At 44.1% G+C, this 19,961-nt stretch overlaps 1 protein-coding gene across 2 annotated transcripts in view; it reads left to right on the top strand.

The window, feature by feature from the left end:
* ANOS1 (anosmin 1) overlaps positions 1 to 19,961 on the top strand; it is a 154,500-nt gene that overhangs the window by 27,039 nt on the left and 107,500 nt on the right. For both annotated transcript variants that reach the window (XM_057496179.1, XM_057496178.1), the window contains exon 2: positions 921 to 968. In XM_057496179.1, coding sequence (XP_057352162.1) covers positions 921 to 968 — 48 coding nt within the window. The remainder of the gene's footprint in view (positions 1 to 920; positions 969 to 19,961) is intronic.

Raw genomic sequence — 19,961 nt, 5'->3', positions numbered from 1 at the left:
GGTTCAGTTTTCTCTTTAATGAAAACAAATGTAATACTCTTCTATCTGTACTGGTGTTCTTAAAATTAAGAGCTTAGATGTTCAAACATAGGAAATGGGCTTCTTTATCTCATACCCAGCCTTGAACAGTAAAGACCCAGAGACCACAGATCTTCATTTTGGGGAGATGGCCTCTGCTGCCTCGACCGACTACCCCAGCCGAGCCCAATCTGACATAAAATATCCCATCCAAAGGAAAAACCAAAATTTTAGTCCTGTGGAGTGAGAAGTTTCCACGCAGAAATTCTAATGGATGAGAAATCATAGTCTGAATATTCGTTCCATGTCCAGTGAATGTCCAGCCATGCCACGTGGTGGATGTATATTATTTCATTTAGTTATCCTGGAGGCCTCGAATATCAGGTATTGTGGTTATGCTTTACAGATGGATAAACTGTGGTGCAGGGACGGGAGTCCCTTGTGTCCATCCAAGCACATCCAGTGAAACGGAAAGAGAAGCCTTTTCACAGGAGATCTGACTCCCACGTGCAAACTCCCCCTCCCGTGAATTGGTTGAGATCAAAAGCCTCCAAATTGTACATTTACTCAAACTGCTGACCGTGGAGGAAATGCCCAATGTCCACTTCCCTGCTGATCTGTATGTCATTGCTCAGCACCCTGTGCAAAGCAGCCCGGACACTTGCCCTTCTAGACAGCCTGAAGTCTTCACTTTGTGTATGTCTGTGCTTATTTCATGAAATCAAGGACAAAATTGGACTTACATTACAGACACATTTGTTCTTTCAGGAAGAGAAAAATACAGGATGGCAAAATTGGCCTTTTGTCAATGCAGTTATTTAAAAGTTATATCGCTCACAAGTATATGTGGTTTTCAATTAGAAAGTTACTTAATGAGTCCGTATTTCTTTTACTTTTTGCAGAACAACGGTTCCCTGGTTTGGTGCCAGAATCACAAGCAATGTTCTAAGGTACGTTCCCTACAACTGTGTCGATATTTTTTAAAACTTAATTTTGGAATAATTATAAAGTCATGGGAAGTCGCAAAGATGCTACAGAGAAATCACATGTACTCGTCATGCTGTTTCCACTGATACTTACACCTCACGTATTTGTTGAATGATATCAAAAGCAGCAAAGGTGACACGGGGACCATGCATGTGTGTGGGTCTGATGTTTTGGCACATGTAGATTCAATGAATATAGTCACTCCTGCAGTCAACAAACCTGTGTCAGTATTTCTATCTACTACCTTATTTCTCTCTTTATTCTGCAATTTTTAAAAATCAAAAACATCTTGTGGTTCAACCAAATTTACTGCCTTCTACTTACACATCAGTTACTTTGTATGCAGTTTTGTACACATTTTTGATATTGTGATTTATCAGAACAATATATTTGGGCATTCAGGTGACCAAAGTATCTTTTTCATGTATTTGGCCCTCGTCCTTGATTCCTGGCTCACAGCTTCCAAAACATTTTCCTGAGCCGCGAGAGTTGTGGGGGGGGCTTCTGCTATTCTAATATTTGGTCTCTTGACCTCAGTTCCTGAAATCCCTTCAGGACCAGAAGGTGAGGTGGGTGTCTTGCTTATTCCCAACAAGTCCCTTTCCATCACATTGGGTGATGTTACCGAAGTGATTTTGTCCCTGAGGATGGGGCTGGTTGCCAGGGAACCAACCTTGGGCACAGGGCTGGGACTCAGTCCTACTCCTTGATTTCTAAGGAGGGCAGGGCCTGGAAACTGAGTCACTTACCATGGCCAACGATTGAATCAGTCTTGCCTAGGTAATGAAGTGTCCATTAAAAAAGGATTGCGGGGTACAGTTCAGATAGCTTCCGTGAGCATGAGCAGACATATATTTGGGGAGAGTGGTGTGTGGGAGGCTCTGAGTCCCTTCCCCATGCTTCGCCCTCTGCATCTCTCCCATCTGGCTGTTCCTGAGTCACATCCTCCTATAACAAACTGGGATCTGGTGAGTCAAGTGTTTCTCTGGGTTCTGTGAACCGCTTTAGCAAAGTGATTGAACCCAAAGAGGGGGTCATGGTTCCTGCTTCTCTAGCTAGATGTGGGATCAGCATCTGAAGTGGGAAGTAGTTCTGTGGGGCTGAGCCCTCAACCTATGGGCTCTGACTTCACCTCCAGGTAGCAAGTGTCAGAAATTGAGCTAAATCATAGGGCATCCAGGTGGTGTTGGAGATTGTGGAAGGGAACTACCCCCCCCCAAAGGAAGTTGGAATTGAGTGCAGAACTCTTAGTTGGTTAAGTAATTTGATCCTTCAAATAGTCTCTTTTCCACCGTTGAATGCTCCTTGCTGCACACGCGTACTCTCAAGTTGTCATACTCATTCATATGTTTAATAGCGTACATTTCTCACCTCCCACATCATGACAGTATTTTAAAAAGAATATTGTATAAACAAATAAAGTTTACAACTTGCTAAAAATAGTGGAGCAACTTTGGGATCATAATAGTGCCTGATGGACATTACTCTGGTACCTAAAACTGAAGCATTCCTTTATTTTGTAACCAAAATTTTATCTGAGCCATACATAATACTGAAATAACACATTTATAAAGAATGTTATTGTTGTGAAAGGTCTTCCAAACACGTTGTCTCAAAGTCAGTGATTGTAGTATAATATTCTTAAACCAAAAACTTGATTATAATGATGCATTCTTACATTCATGCATGCATTGTGTCACTTAATGCATATGAATATTATTAAAAATAGAGCAGAATTCTTAAATGAATGGGAAATCATTTGGTGAAAATAAGCTTCACTGAGCTCTGACTTGCTAGGTCCTAGACAGGAATGAAATGTCTGGCTTACGAGGTCTTTCCTCTTTTTATGTAATAACATAAGCATTTGCTCTGATGTTTTCTGATGTCTGTTATGTTAGCTCTTCAACTGGCATTTTGGGTAACCGGCTTTTGTCACCATCCCAGGAAAGTCTCTCTCTGTACACATCCCTTTTCTCCTTATCCTATCAAGAAAATAAGTAATCCTTTTTTACACACTTAAAAGAAATTTGAACAGAAAACGTTCATTTGAACTCCATTTTAAGTATCCTAATTAAAGAAAATTGCACCTCGAGGGATGACAGATTGTTAAACCATATTTTGTAATTGAAAGATGAAGGCTGACAGGAGACTGCATTTCACAAGAAAATAAATCAATTCCTTTTGCAGGAAAGCAAGAATAAATCAGTAAGTCCCAGCTAACTGCAACAGGAGCTTCAGCACACAGTATAAAGCTGACCTGAGGGTTGCCTTTATCTGTGTCATTGCAAATACACCTTACCTGTTAATCAAAGTTTATCTCCTTGGGGTTTTGTTACCACCAGGTGCATTTGCAAGTCATTCTGATTGTGTTTCTTTTGAGATTCATGAAGCACCACGGACACTTTTTGTCTTCATTTTTAGGTCAGTGAGGTGAACGGTGAATGACCCTGATTCCATTGTACAGATGGGGAAATAGCCTAGACGTGTTCGACAATGGTCTTGGAATCACTGAACCAGCCAGTAGAGGTGTAAGAAAGCTTAGAACACTGTCCCCTGTATTGGGCTGCATACAGTTCAGCAACTTGAAAAAACGTTTTGAAGAAATATTGGGACAGAAGAGCTAAAAAATAAAGTAAAACAAAGAATCCGATGTTGATGTTCTAACTTCCTGATGTATTTTAAAAGATAAGGTTTGCATAATGTTTTATAGAAACCACACATTCCTTGTCATTTCTGACTCCCTTTGGCAAAGCCTGCCACCTTCACAGTCCCTCCAGAATAGAATTTCTTCTTTGCATCTAAGCCCAACTTGTCCGTCTGCAGCCATCTCTTGTTTGGACCAGTCCTGAGCATCTTGCTGTGTCTCTCAGCTTCTGCTTTGCCCCAAACAATCAAGTCTCCACATGGCTGCTGGGAAGACTTTATACATCCGAGCTGAATTACGCTGCTGTCTACTATGTACCTTTTTTTTTTGGTATATAATTACATGAGCAACATTGTGGTTACTAGATTCCCCCCATTATCAAGTCCCCACCACATACCCCATTACAGTCACTGTTCATCAGCGTAGTAAGATGCTATGGAGTCACTACTTGTCTTCTCTGTGTTGTACAGCCCTCCCCATGCCCTCCTGCTACATTATGTGTGCTTATCATAATGCCCCTTATTCCCCTTCTCCCTCCCTTCCCATCCCCCGAGCACCCCCAGTCCCTTTTCCTTTGGCAACTCTTAGTCCATTCTTGGGTTCTGTGATTCTGCTGCTGTTTTGTTCCTTGTTTTTCCTTTGTTCTTATACTCCACATATGAGTGAAATCATTTGATACTTGTCTTTCTCTGCCTGGCTTATTTCATTGAGCATAATACCCTTTAGCTCCATCCATGTTGTTGCAAATGGTAGGATTTGTTTTCTCCTTATGGCTGAGTAATATTCCATTGTGTATATGTACCACCTCTTCTTTATCCATTCATCTACTGATGGACAATTAGGTTGCTTCCATTTCTTGGCTATTGTAAATAGTGCTGCAGTAAACATAGGGGTGCATCTGTCTTTTTAAAACTGGGCTGCTGCATTCTTGGGGTAAATTCCCAGAAGTGGAATTCCTGGGTCAAATGGTATTTCTATTTTTAGTTTTTTGAGGAACCTCCATACTGCTTTCCACAATGGTTGAACTAGTGTACATTCCCACCAGCAGTGTAGGAGGGCTCCCCTTTCTCTACTATGTACCTTTTGATGGCTTCCCGTCTTGCTCAGATAAAACATTGGCGGTACGCTTTCTGCCTGTGCTCTCTGTCCTTCTCAACCCCCTCAAGGCTGCTCTCCTTTCCCAGAGGGACGCTGGATCATCCCCGTCCTCATTCACATCTCAGCACAAAGGCTACCTGCTCAGCCTTGCTTTCCCAGATCACCCTCCCACCCAATTAACACATGCCGTTGTCCACATCACACTCTGACACATTATGTAGTTACTCCTTTGTCTGCTTAGGGTGTCTCCTTCCCCAGAAAGTCAGCTCAGTGGGGGCATCGACAGAAAGTCGGCTCTGTCTGCCTCATTCCCTGCGGCAGCCTCAGAGCCTAGAATGGTGTTCGTAGGTACCCAACAGACATCTGTAATACATGAATGAAACCCATACATTCCATTTCTTCCTCCCCCAGAGCACTTCATGACTGCCTTGCCTTCAGGAAAAAAATAATGTATAATCCATTTCGTACCTGTGTAACTTTGCAAGATGATTTATCATTATTCATTGGAAGAGCTATACCTTTTTCTAACTTATCTCTAGCCCATGAAATAGAGTGGGTTTATTGTGAAGGCCTTTCAAGATGACCCTTTAAAGGGAACTGATTTAGTTAGAGAAAATGCACTCATTTGCTCATTTTCTATTCTATCCTCTGTTCCTTGGAATGCAGACCAATGGCAGGGGCTCCAGCAGCTATCTTGGGCCATGAATTGTCCTTGAGATCTCTTGCTCAGTTTAGGAGTTGATTCTGCTGCTGTTCTGGGGTTTTTCCTGAGTCATTCCTCTGCCTGCTGTGAACTGTATAACTTCCTGGAAAAATCGTGGGCCAGCTTTACCAAAAGAATCATGTCTTCTCTTTCTTGCTTTTGTATGCCTATTATCAACTGGGAAGTCAAGAAGATGCAGTCTGAGATGGCCCACTTTGCTGGGCCAGCTTCATTTAGGAATCCACAGTAAAGACGCAGAGAAATGGATTTCCTAGAAATTCCTCCATGAAGGTGGTTTTTCACATTGAAAGAACATTTTACTCAGAGGAGCGTGTTTATGCCTCAGCCCTCCAAAATAAGCTGTTTGTGAAACTGAGGTCTTCGCCATATTTCCATCTCAGATGATTAGGGGTTTGCTTTCCATAAAGATCCCAAATCTACCCAAAAACTATTCCTTTAGAAAATTTATTTTTAGTGCTTCAATTTTAGTCGTAACCAGGTCATAAGATCATCGATTTCTAATTAAGAACATAAACATGTGCTTTGGGCATAAAAGAGAAAAATGTGTTTTTTTATTCTAGTTCTTTCTAATAAATTTTTATCTAAATATGATTTTCTTAATCCAAACCATCCTAATACTTTTTGGAATGAAATGTTATTGTGGCACTATAAAACATGCTAATAAAATGTTAATAAAATTCCATGTTAATGGTACTTTTAAGTTAGTTCAGTTTTAACAACGTGCATGATTTTAAGAACCTCTTTTAATCTCTTAAGTAGCAAATCATCCTATACCAAACAGAATGTAAATTTCCTAATTTTTTCCAATACTCCACAATGGGCTGGCTGCTCAGGCCTCTCATTTATGTTTCCAGTTTAACATTTTCTTTAAATATGTTTGTTCTAAAGGGAGCTTGTTTATTTCCACACATACTCAGTGAGCACCTCCTGTGCGTCAGCCCCAGTGATGAAGGAATACACAGCCCAGTTCATCTTTGCTCTTTGCCTCTTTGGCTTGCTGCACGAACCCCCTGCAACAAGGTTAATGCACATGCCTTTAGAGTCCCCAGTATTGTAATGACAGGCCCCCTCACTCCCCTTCTCCTCACCTCACCCACTGGTGCACTTGTAGGATCTACGCTGATTTTTCTCTTTGCTGATTTCATCATTTTCGCCCCAGTTCTAGCTTTCTCTCCTTTCTCCCTTTCCGAGGTGCCCCCGAACTCCTCCAACTCATTGGTTGTGGGTTACGTGACTGTGGCCCTTTCAGATTCTGCTCACGCTCCTGAGGTTGGTTTTTCAGTCTTTTTTATTTTTGTCACTGATGATAATTTATCATACTCTGGTGGCAGCACACAGATAGATGTTAATAAAGCCAGAGCTATGTCTTCATAGATGTGGGCAAAAATAACGTAGCCAGTCTTTGGGGCAGTGTGCACGTCCTACTGAAGTAACAAAGACCCTCAGCCCAGGAAGAGCACAGACTCAAAACGCAGTAAGTGCGGCAGTGAGGAGGCTTTCCCGAAGGCACACACTGGGAAAGGGGCGTGTGGGCAACCTCAGACAGGAGGCCCTGTTTCTCAGGCTTCGTAGGAAGGATGCAGAGAAGAATTCTAAAGCTGGCAAGACTTTAGGAATGTTCCAGGGCCATTCTTTCGTAGCACAGGTGAGGAATCTGTGCCTGACGCAGTCACCAAAGAGAACCTCCTCCTCAGCAGAAGGCCTTCTTAGAACCTGCTTCCCATTTTACATGATTCCACTGAATAAGCAGCTGAATAAACGGAAGACCAGTTTAGGGATGGTTTCGCAACATTTGCTGGGAGTCTTGAGTGGGTGGGCAAAAGACCCTGGTATTTCGTCTCAGAGAAGTTAGGACAGTTTTATAAACCATCCTATCGTGTTTGTATCTTTTTTGTCTTAGTGGTTTCCCTTTTCAACGTGACATTCCATTACACACTGTGATATTGTGATTTATAATAACATACATATATATGTTGGGTCTACATCACTGTTTCTGGCTGGGAGCTCCTAAAACTTGACATTTCTTGAGCCCTGAGAGCAGTGAGGTGGCTTTTGCCGTGTTAATGAGGTGATATTTGGAAAGTCCCTACTGAAGGGGACTAGTTGCCGTGCAGCCAAGCCTGTGGTTAGAGGGTTGGAACCTCCGACTCCCACGCCCAGGCCCCCAGGGAGGGGAAGGGGCTGGAGAGGGAGTTCAGTGTCCAGCGGCCAATGACTTACTCAGTCATGCCTACTTGACGAAGCCTCCATAAAAAGCCAGAAGGGCAGGGTTCACAGAGTTTCTGGGTTGGTGCCCACATGCAGATGTGCAGAGAGTGGCTGCTCGGAGAGGGCATGGAGGCCCCATGCCTGGCCCTCTGCATCCCTTCCATCTGATTGTTCCTGAGTGACGTCCTTTTGTGATAAACTGGGGATCTAGTAAGTAAAATGTTCCTCTGAGTTCTGTGAGCCACTCTAGCAAATAAGTCAGACCCGAGGAGGGGGATGTGGGAACCTCTGCTTAAAGCCATTTGGTCGGAATTACAGGTGATAACCTGGGCTGACAACTGGTGTCTGAAGGTGGTGGTGGTGGGGGGTGCGTAAAGAAGTCTTGTAGACACGACCCTTTAGTTGTGGCATCTGATGCTATTTCCAGGTAGATAGTGGCAGGATTGGGTTGAAATCTCACTCTGCTGCTGTCCGAGAACCCCTTGCCGGTGTGGAGAAGCCGCCCCCCACACTCACATTGTAATTGATGTGTGGGGACCCAAATGGCAGGCAGCAAAATGCAACTTCTGTAAAGACTAGATAGTAAATATTTCCATCTCTGTCAGCCTGTAAGTTCTCCGTGGCAACTAGTCAACTCTGCCGTGGTAGCACGAATGAAGTTTTAGGGAATAGTGACAGGTAGTACATAAACAAATGAGTGACTGTGTTCCATTAACACTTATTTATGGACACGGACATCCGAACTGCATATAATTTTCACGTGTCATGAAATTCAATTTTGTCCCAATCATTTAAAAAACATAAAAACAGTTCTTAGGTCACCAGCTACACAAAAATAGGTGCCAGGCTGGGTCTGCCCATTTGCCAAGTCTCTTCTATGTTATCTCATTCACATATGCAAAACCCAACAAAAGAAAAACATAGAAATTGCCACCTTCTCCCACCACAATGATGTATCTTGATAAATATACAAACTCAAACAGAAAGGGACAGTTTCTAACACCATTTATGGCACATGGTTGGTCGGCTTGTGAGAATGGATGCACAGCTGATAAGCAATAGTAAGAAAATGTCCAATCACAATTCTTGAAAATGCAGCATTAAACTGTGATTATTAGAGCCAGTAAAAAATTGCGAAGCCCTTGACAATAAAAATAAAAGATTACTGGAAGTCCTCTCCTCCGGCCCTCTTCCAGGTTCTCTCTGTGGTTCATTGTCTTGGAGCTGTTTCCTAGTCTGGAAGTGGTGGCAAGCTGATGATAATGCAGATGATCCTTGTCCACGGAAACGCAAATGAACTGTGTCCCGCAGATAGCAGCCGATGCTCGCCCCATGAACAGCCCGTTATGCATCTGTGGGTGAACCTCTTCCAGCATTCCCTATTTTGTGCAGATATGTTTCTATTTCTTGGCTTTCTCCTTTGAGCCGAACGTCACATATTGGTGCTTGCAGCCTTCCTTGAGTTCAATCTTTGATGCACGTTCATTTTATATTTTCATGAGAGTCATGCATTTACTTTATAACAGATGTCTCCTTTCACATTATGCTCGGTTACCTTTCCGAACCTTCCGTCTAAGACCGGCAGTCTCAGTGACAGCCCACCTGTCTGGGGGGAGCTTGCACGCCCATCCTCCCTTCGGGTGTTATAACTCACTTGGCTTTTGTTTGCCATTTGGTTTTGAGGAGATGTGTTGAAAAGCAGTAATTTAGGGCCCATTCTTGGTGCCTCTGCATGCTGCTTTGATCTCGGTGGGAGTTCCATTCTCTTAAGGGCTGGGACTCCAAATTCTCGGTCATTTTCCAGGTTTATTCAGAGTCAAATTGAGAGGTGAGGGAGATGGCATTTGCTCGTATGAACATCTGGACAGCTTTATCTGACTACTGTGAAATTTATTGGATAAGGGTCAAACCTCTGAAACACAGTCTAATGTTTTTGTTTTGTGTTAGATGATTTCTCATTGATGTGGTAATGATTGTAAATCCACAGAGCCCGGGGAAAACATATCTTACAGAGGAAAAGGAAAACTCAGGCATGTGTTGAAATACGCTGTGTCCACATACCCAGGGACCAGAGTGGAACATCTTATATTTTGTTGCAGTTCTAATAAACAATGGATCAAAATTTCAGATGTTTTATATATCTTAAAATATTTAAATCTGTGATAGTACTGATATTCATGCAGTTTTCCTTTATATAATCAACTTCAAGGGCAAGTTGATGTGTATTGAGTATCTGTTGTCCAACATATTGATGTTGTTTGGGAATTACTGGTTGTTTTGTAGGCAAAATCACTATTGACAGTGATTGTCAAGAATAGCGTAGGTTTGTGCCATTGCAAGTAATACCCTTTGTAGAAAACTTCTCAAGTGGTTTAGTCTTTATTTTGGATACCAATGTTATTATTTCCGTAAGTAAAGGTCATGGCATTATTTCTCAGGAGAGAGTAAACGGGATGTGATGATCTGAGAAGAGAAGAAAGCTAGTCTTTTATTTCCTTTAAGTAATAGAAGGTGGACTTAAAATTGGTATGGAATGTACATGAGAAAAAATTATCAGGTGTGTGAAGCCCGGCTGCTATTCTCTTGAAAAAGAAATCTACACACAACATTATGTTCGCATGATTAATAAAGACTGTCGAAGGGAAAATTTGTCCTGTAATACCGTTAAGTGGATACTAGCATGATTTTAAGTCACTCAAAGTCAGCGTCGGTCCCTGTGCTTACCAACAGAAGTCTGTCTTAAGGGAGGCTTGAGCTCTGGGATTGCACGGTCTGCGGGCAGATGGAAGCCGGGTGACCTGCAGGCTTGACTGGAGCATTGACACTATCTGCCCAGCATCCCTCTACAGGAACGTTCAGATGGATAGCATCTCTGATGTAAAGGCAGAAATGGGGGCGGGGGGAGAGAGAAAAGTGAGAGAAAATGAAACAGGCAAAAACAAAAATAACATAAATGGGGCAGCTAAATAAACATCTTGTTTCAAAACCTCACTTGTTAATGGTAAGGAACGAGGGCTGAGATTCGAGAGCAACCGACACAGGCTGCCAGCAGGGCCCCCTCTAGCCGGATCGCAGGTGGGCGGAGGGGTTCACGATTCAGGCAGTCAGCGCTTGGCTGCCCCTTCCGTCTGTCACCACCGCCTGGAACGCAGGCTCCTAGTTCTAATGAGAGCCTCCAGGGCTGTAGGCAGCCTGAACCATGTCCCTGATTCCCTTCTCTTCACACAGTCATTCTTATGGTAAGTGTTCTCTGCCCTCATGCTGGGGACTTTATCAGATACATTAATGGGCTTTGGGGTGGTCGTTAGCCTGCCGTAGGTAGAATATTCCAGCATGTATATATATTTTTTAGCCTAGAAACTAGCCTCTTTGCTAAAGGAATATGCAAAGCTACGCCCTGGGCTAGTAGCCCACTCCATATTTAAGGGAAAGTGCAGAATCTTACTTAGATTGAAATCCGGCATGTAACATGTTATAGCCCAATGTGTTTCTGATTTGCTGTACCACTTTATACAGCTGTGAAAAAGAACCTTCCACCTGCTGTAAACTTCAAAGACTTGGGGGTAGGGAGAAAGCACCTCCCTGTATGTCATTATTCTTAACTCTCCAGATCTCTTACCATTCACTTCTCCTCCCATCAGGTGGAGGTGCAAATGAAATCTCTTCTGTGGTTCACAATTCAAGAAGGGTTCCCGAGGGCTGGCTTTACAGAAGGAATCCATTCGGGCACGTGAACAACATCTCAGCATGCATTTATGTGGTGACTGTGGTCTGACAGATGTTTTTCAGGCTGTGATGTGTTCATCGGAAGGCACACCGCGCGTGAATGAGCGCCGATTCTTTGAAGATGTTGGTTGGGGTTTGACCTGCTGACTGGCCTATGCCGACCGAGGGCTGGAAACTGTGCATTTTAGGCAGGAGACAGCGCTGGGTTTCAAGAGCCAGGAGGGGCAGAAGTGGTGGGTGGGCACTGAACGTGGAATTATGCCGCCTTGTCCTGCCTTCCCCAAGACGGTCCCTGTCCATATACTCCCTACTGGGGTGAAAATTCTCATTGGAATTTAGCAGATCATTTGTGTTGATAATGTTGACCCCACCCTGTAGGTAATCCTTGACATAAAAGTGAAGTCTAGGTCTCCGTCATCCATACACATAGATCATCTATACATAGAAATTCCTCTTAGAAACTGATTTTTGTTGGTGCATAGTCTGTGTTGGAAATATCATTTCTCTATTCTTTCTATATTGAAGTCTCATTGATACACAGTCTTACATTGGTTTCCAATGTACAACACAGAAGATCAACAGTTCCCCATATTAGTAAACCCTCACCCCCTCTAGTGCAGTTACTGTCAGTCAACACAGGAAGATGTTACAGAATCATTGTCTATACTCTCCATGCTGTACTATCATTCCTGTGACAGACTTAAATTGTAATTGAGAATTTTTATGACCCACTCTCCCCCTCTTCATGTAACCACCCCAGGACTGCCCCATGGTAACCACCAGTCACTTCTTAAGTGTCTATGAGCCTACTACTGTTTTGTTCATTTGGTTTTGTTTTTATACTCCACAAATGAGTGAAATCATTTGGTATTTGTCTTTCTCTGCCTGGCTTATTTCACTGAGCATAATACCCTCTAGCTCCATCCATGTTGTTGCAAATGACAAGATTTCCTTTCCTTTTCATGGCTGAATATTATCCCATTGTGTATATGTACCACATCTTATTTACCTTTTCATGTATTGATGGATACTTAGTCTGTTTCCATAGCTCAGCTGTCTATGTTTTTAAGAACAAATCATTACAGGAAAATAAATCTAGGTTTTAATGTGAATGGTTTTTATGAGCTGGTTGAATAAAGACATACTCTTGCTGTCTAACTAACCTGAAAAATTGGGCTAGTTATTACAAGCTAAAATATTACCTAGTGGATTTGGAAGAATCTCCCTCATCCTGTAAAGAACATTCAGCCACTTGGTATATGCATTTTGCAGCTGGTTTGGGTAGGAGAACTTGTAAGATTTCATTGCTTACAGCATGCTGTTCTTTAGGTGACACGTATGTATGCACGTGTGTGTTTAATGGCAAAGGTGGGCATTTGTTTTAAATTCTTTTTCAGCCTAAAATGATTGTAGGCATGCTAAATGGGATATACCACTGAGGTCATACCTTCTGTTTTCTTCTGGGTTCATAGAGAAATACTTTTCCTAAGGAGGACCTTGGTCAAGTACTCCCTGTACTCTCCATGCATGTCTAGGCAAAGGTGGCTTTACCTTTGCGCTCCGACAAATGTCCTTGTTAGATCTTAAATTTTCACAGTGCACATCAGAGCTAGCAACGCTTCTGCTAGGTAAGAAATGACAATGTTGTGTTAACAAAGCTGAGACTTGCTAAGGAATAGAGTATCACACTCATCATGTCCTCATGATACCAAAAAGCACCAGGCAGCAGCAGTATTTATATACCCGGGGCATATGTAGTTCCCAGATGCTCTAGAATATAAGCCTTGATTACGCCACTAAACTGTGTACCGTCACCATCTCCAAGTCAGCCCTTAAGGAGTGGCTTGTACTGAATCGCGTGTTGCTGCACTGCCACATGTGTCAGATTCTTCTCAGAGGCCATCTCACAAGCCCAGTCACCGAGGCCACCCTGAGGACTGCGAAGACCTTGAAAGAAGGTGCCATCTTTCAAAGGAAGCTTGGGAGGGATTCACTGTGTTGGCTTTATGAGCATTAATACTATGCTTCCCCTTGAAATTGGTAGGTGGTTTTAAGTTGTGGTTACTGTGGAACTTTGTCACCAATACTGTTTTCCCCTTGGAATTGGCTGTTAGAAAGCGGAGACGCATCTGTAGCCCCATGTTTAACGAGGGTGCTGAAAGGAATCACATGCATTTAGGGGACCAGCTTCATCCACCGCTCCTTCTGCTTACCTGCTGTCCCAGCTGTTATTGCCCTTTCTCTCTTTTTTCTCTCCCTCGTAAGATTTGTTTTTGGCCATATTACACACATCTTTGTAAAGTGTCTCGAATCCCTTAACAGGGAGAAAGGCCATAGATAAATCCATAAACCCATAAAATAGCAATGAACTAGAAGTTGCCATATTGCGGCTGAAACTTGCCCAATGAGTTATTCGATGTTTTGAACCATTTCATCGATGATTTCATGGTTAGCTGGGATGAAGTGACAGGACACCTAAGTTCATAGCAACGGCCTTTCAGCTGGGCAGTGATGATGCTGGAAGTTAGTGTCAATTGGGTAATGCCTGCAAGTGGGCCAAAGAAATGAGAAAATGCAATTTAAATGATGAAGCTGGGGGTGCAGGACAAACGCGCTCTGATGGGAAATGACGTAACTGGAACCAAGGTGCAAAGCTTTTGTTTGTGTGCGCCATTTGGGGCCAAAGGGGTCTGGCCTTGTCTTCACAGATCTTAAGTCATAAATAGCAGAGGTCAAAGAATAGTCTTTAAAACGACACAATAAAGAAAGGACCTCTCTCAACTGGGCCTTTTCAGAGCCCAGCTACCCATGTAGGGTGAGTTCATTTTCCATTTGTGTGTGGGGGAGAATGGCGTCAAGTGTGCACTTTGTAAAGATTTCCTGTCTTTCTTTCCTTCTTTTTTTCTTTCTTTCTCTCTCGGTAGTAGTATAAATGTTTATATTAGTTTGCACGGAGAACCTTCTCTGTCTGCCTAGGTTGTGGAAGACCGCACCGAAAATTTTAGGCAAAGACACATAGACGTGGATGAGGTGGGATTCATTTTCTTTGCAATGGAAACTACCGTCGAACGGCCGGGTGGGAATTGTTATCAACAGCTCGGTTCGGGTGGATGTGCACATTGATTTTCAATGTGTATATATGGTCATGCAGAACAAGAGATATGCTGGTGGTTAGAAAAATGGGGTCGCATGGCCTTGCCTCATTAAACAGTATGCATCTTAAGTAATTACCAGTGACTAATTCAGCTTCACATTACACTGTTCACAAGAAGTGTCGAAGCAGCCGGTGCCGGGACCAGCCTGGTGCTGTGCAGGCAAAGATCACGTTAGGAGTCCGGCGGCCTGCAGATGGGGCCGACCCAGGCGTTTGCAGACTTTTCTCATGTGCCGGGGTGTCAGCTTTGTGGAAAGTGAGAGGCGAGGTGCCCAGCGCTCCCTCGGCCGCCGCTGCTGCTGAAGGTGGGGCTTCTGACGGCCCGCGGCTCCCGGTTCTCACAGCTGAAAGGGTGAACTTGGGCCCCGCCGATGAATGGGCTGTGTTTCCCCAGAGGAGCCGCACAATGGCTTCAGGACTATTAAGCTGCGAAGATTCATGCTTCTGCGTTTGGGAGTGTGTGTTCAGCGACTTTTCCTCGGGGAGGGAGCAGGGCGTGCGGGTGTTGGCTTTGTACATCCAACTGGGTGTGCATTTTCCCCTTTTTGTGTGAGGAAATAATGCCCGCACTGAGGCTCACCCTCCCCTGCTCCTAAATCCTTCCACAAAGAGATACTGATGAAGGCTGGCATTCTGAAGAACTAAATGCTGCTTTAACGTTGCTTTATCTGCTTCAGGGAGCACAGTGTACGGAGTCCGGGAATTCACACTCGGGCCGTGAGCCCCCCTCCGTCCGCTAGCGCTCCCTGGGCACAGAAACCACCCCTTCTCATAAGCTTTTGAGAAAGCCACTGAGCTGTGCAGGCCGGTCAGCTGTGAACCGTGATTGTCTCGGAAGTGCTGCACGAAGCAGCGTCATCGAGAAGTGTTTTAGGTCCCCTGGAAGCCTGTTGCTCAGTCCGGGGCAGCCCCACTCCAAGGGCCAGTTCGCAGCCAGCATGTTTCTGTGCCATCTTTTAATGCTCTGGAAGGCTGCTCCTTCTGTACCCATCCTGCACCTCCGCCCCGTTTACTCTGTGGATGTTTCCCTGTTTCATTTCTTGGTCATTTGGAGACAAAAACACAATGACCCTCCTTACAACCTTTGTTTTCCGACGGGTAATGGAGAATATTACAAGAAGTGAACTCTGAAGAGAGGTTAAATCTCACATGCTGAGAAGCTTTCCTGTTACTTCTAAACCATTTTCTGCCTAATCCTGGTACCATATTTGCTGGAAAAACATATTCTAGGTTGGAAGAGCCCCATCTCCATGCCTCCACTGTGCAAAAATCCCCCAATATCGTAACACAAGCTGTCATTCTGCTGCGAGGCTGTCTTCATCAGGCTGAAGGTGAGACTCATTTGCCTGGATTCTGCTTGGATTTGCAGGGTAGTTGATGTTCATAATGCATTTATAACATCACTAAGAGCACAAATCCAGCCTTAAAATATTTAAAGAACAGAGTTGAAGCCTCTGTCTGTCACCAGAATCTAACAGAAATGGGAGCACATCAGATGCTTTCCGGTACTTGCAGTTCAGAGTGAGAACTCCCGATTTCTGGCCAATGAAATATCCCTCTGCCACCTGCCTCATCCTTCCGGGTATTCCCCCATCTGTACGTACACGAATCACTGCAGTATTTCCCTCTTGAGCTGTGAGTTCAACTCCCGCCTGGTCATTTCTGATGTATGTCCTATAAAGACACCTCAAGTTACCGTGTCCTAATTTAAATGCCTGCCTTCTACTGTTTGCACTAGAGGTGGGGAACAGGGCGGTGGAGACGGTGTCACTTACAAGCTCTGTGATGAGGACCAAGCTGCTTATTTGTCCTCCCTTGTACCTACCCCTGCCCATGGATCCTCAACGTTAAAGAAGAACATGAATGAACCACCCAAGTTAGAAACCTCAAAATCCTCCCCAGGCCAGTCTTTTACCTTTATCCCCATCCTGCGGCAGAGTCCTTCCCGTTCATCTCCCACCGTGTTGCCATCCGCTCTTCTATAACTCAAGCAGGGATTGTCTCCGAGATATACTAGTCCCGTGTTTTTTTCTCCCTGCTTCTATTCCTGTGGCCCCAGCTTCAGACAGCAGCGGGCTTTCTCAAGTACTTGCAGGCTTAAGAATCTCCTGGTGAGTTTGATCAAATACAGAGATTCCACTTTAGCACATCTGGTGGGCTGGGGCCTGAGAGTCTGCATTTCTAAGAGACTTCCAGGACATTCTGATGCTACTGGTCCAGGGTAGCTTTGAATTTCTCACCGTTAAACCTGGTGGTAGCTGGAGGGTGTGTTTATCAAGTTGAGGAAGTTTCCCTCTCTTCCTAGTTTACAAAGAATTTTTATCATGACTAGGCATTGGATTTTGTCAAATGCCTTTTCTGCATCTATTGGTATGATCATTGGATTTTTCTCCTTTGGCCTATAGATTACATTTGTTGATTTTCCTATGTGGGACCTGCCTGGCACTGCTGGCATACATCACACTTGGTCGTGGTGTGTCATGCTGACACTTTTTTGGATTCAATTTTCTAATATTTTCTTGAGGACTTTTGCATCTGTGTTCATGAGAGATACTTGTTTTTCATCCTGCTTATTACAGTTCGTTGGTCTTCTTGGATCTGAGGTGTCTGATATGGTTCTATCCTCAGCTGTGTCCTTATAATAATAAGTGGGTCCAAGGCATCCTTAATCTGTCTTACCCTGTTTTTTATCCCTAGCTTTTCCTCTGGTTCTTCCTTAGGCCTTCCACCGCTCTCCATCCAATGCCTGTCTGTTCTTGCATGCTGCCTACTCTCTCCAGTAGACCTCTTTGCATGTTGTCATAGTCATTGTAAATTCCCAGGCTCATAAGTCCAGCGTCCGTGCCGTGTCTGCTTCGGAAGGCTGCCTTTTCTCCTCACACCGTGTTTGCATTTTAGTATGCCTTGTAATGTTTTTTTCTTGATGGCTGGCTGCGATCTGCTGGGTGGAAGCAAGGGCTCTCAGGAGGCCTTTAGGACTGTGGGGCTGAGGCATTGGGGAGAGGACATGATCTGTAGTCCTGTGATTAGGTCTCAGTCTTCTCATGAGCCGAGACCCCTGCCCTGTGAGCTTCACAAGAGTTTCTGGAGTTTTTTTCCTTCCCCTTTAAGCAGGACAGAATGGCTGAAGCCAGGGGGCACTGGGCGTTCCCCTTCCCAGGTCAGGTAGCCTCTGATAACCTCCGCAGGCTAGGCTCTGGTGAACTGATCCCCCAAGGCAGCCCCTGCCCGGAACAGAGTGCTTGGCATTTGTTGAAATGGCTGCACTTCTTGAGGGGCTATTTTCCAGTATTTAGTGTGTTAATCCGGCTGAGCTCTTAGAGGTGGATCTCACATTTTTGTGGGACCTCACACACATAACTGGGACCCCCTGAAGTTTTTAACTCCCAGACACATCACACAGCATCCCCAGCAATCTGCCAGTTGTGGTTCAGGTTTCTCTCCTCAGCTGTGGTTCTGTGTGGTTCCTACTTGCAGATTTCTGCTCTGGGAAGTTTCCCTGTCCTTCTCCCTGACCTTGGACCAGTGGTTTGTTCTGTGACCTCCCTTGTCTTACGGATCTAGGCAGAGTGTTAATTATTCCATTGCTCAGCATTTTAATAGGTGTTAACACGTGGAGCAGCAACATGCAAGTTCTTTGCTTGGCATCAGAAGCCGATGTGTCCATGCTGTATGTTTTTGCTGTGAAATTATCCTTTTCCTCTAAGGGCCAGATTGGATTTCTTTCTTCTGTGCAGCCGTCCCTGACCTTTGTATTTCTTTAGTTCCATGACCAGCTACTCAGTTCCTTTCTGTTCACTTTCATGGCCTTATAGATTTTTTGCTCTTATGTCTTATGTGTTTGCACATGGAGCCTGAGATTCTTGAGGCTGGAACCTCAGTGTCCTCACCACCTTTATTATAGTTTGGCTTGTCCTTCTCAGCTCACTTTCCATTTGTGAGATGGTAGTTACGTGCCACCTCTTGCCTGACCCAGTGCTTTTGCAGGGTTAAGTGGGGTGTGGGGTGGGAGTGGGTTGGATATAAATGTAGTCATGGGAATCAGAATTCTTCTGTTCTGGGCTCTCAGAAGTGCCCGCCAATCAGTATGGCCTTTTCATGTCCTTCACTTACATTAGCAGTCATCGGACATTTTTATGACTTCTAGAATCTTCCTGAGATGTGTGGATAGCAACTTTGGCTTGATCTTTCCATCATGATGCTAATAGTTTTCATTAGGTTGTTCAAGTTTGCAAAAGTCTTCACATAAGTTCATACCATTTGCTTTCCTGAGCCTCTTTCTCACAAGGGAAGGGAAAGTATTAACTTTCTTTGGCTGTTCTGCAAGAGACAATGTAGAGAGTAGCCTTCTCAGAGTCCCATGGCTACTAAGAAGTGAGGACAGAATGGGCCCCAGCATCCTTGGTAACTTTGAAAGGCAGGGGTCTGGGAGACAGGAGCCCAGCTGCATGGAAAGGAAGGCATTCGACTTCAGCTGTGGTGCCCCCCTATTTTGGTACTTTGGCCAAAAGTACCAAAAGGAAAGAGAGTTAAGAGGGAAGTCAGGGTTTTGAGAGGCTGCGCAACCTCTCAAATGATGGATTTGGTTGTATTCTCTTGAATGTATAGAAGTACAATTTCTTCTTCACATTTTTCTAGTTTGATTGGTACAGATTGTCATTGCTCCATTTATAATTGATATGGAAGGAAAACTTCTCATCTACCCTCTTAATTTTCTCTAGCTTGGCCTGTTGCCTACAAATTGGCATTTATGCTAGTTTGGAGGCGGGGCCCAAGAACACTGGGAGAACGTAGGGATGGGCTCCTAAAACTTCTGCTCCAGTGTGGCGCTTGCGACTTCTCAGGGCCCATTGGCCAAGCAGGTCACCGCACCTGGAATGAGGTCAGTGGGGCAGAGAAGGATACAGAGGCATGGTCGCAGCTGCCCTCCTCTTCTAGGGGGGCAGAGAGTGTTTGGGATCAGCATGCAGTCTACTTTATAGGAAATCAGTTAGAATGACGAAATAGTGGTTTAGTCACTGGGCATTTGGACAGGTCTGCAAACAATGGTAGTAATGGGGAATACTTTGACATATTTATGTCTTCAAAGCCTGAAATGACAGTGAACATGCAGGATCGGTGATTTTAGCCTGAGACCCAAGCCTTCGTTTATTTAGCTCTGATGGAGACGGTGTTCTTTTGTAGTAACATGAAACCACTCTGAGATGGGATTTTCACGCAACTCGAATGAAATCGTGTCATTTTTTAATACATGAAATTCAGGCAGTGCTATTTGATATACACTGTGTGCATAATGCTCTGCTGGAAGTCATTTTTCTGTGGGTTAAAATTTTAAATTACTTTACATGTTATTCTGCCTAATATCTTGGCTTTATCCCAGGGTGCAGCCAGGCAACTCTCTG

Source organism: Manis pentadactyla, chromosome X (assembly GCF_030020395.1).
Source record: "Manis pentadactyla isolate mManPen7 chromosome X, mManPen7.hap1, whole genome shotgun sequence".
In the NCBI taxonomy this organism is placed as follows: domain Eukaryota; kingdom Metazoa; phylum Chordata; class Mammalia; order Pholidota; family Manidae; genus Manis; species Manis pentadactyla.
This window is presented reverse-complemented; position numbering and strand designations above follow the sequence as displayed.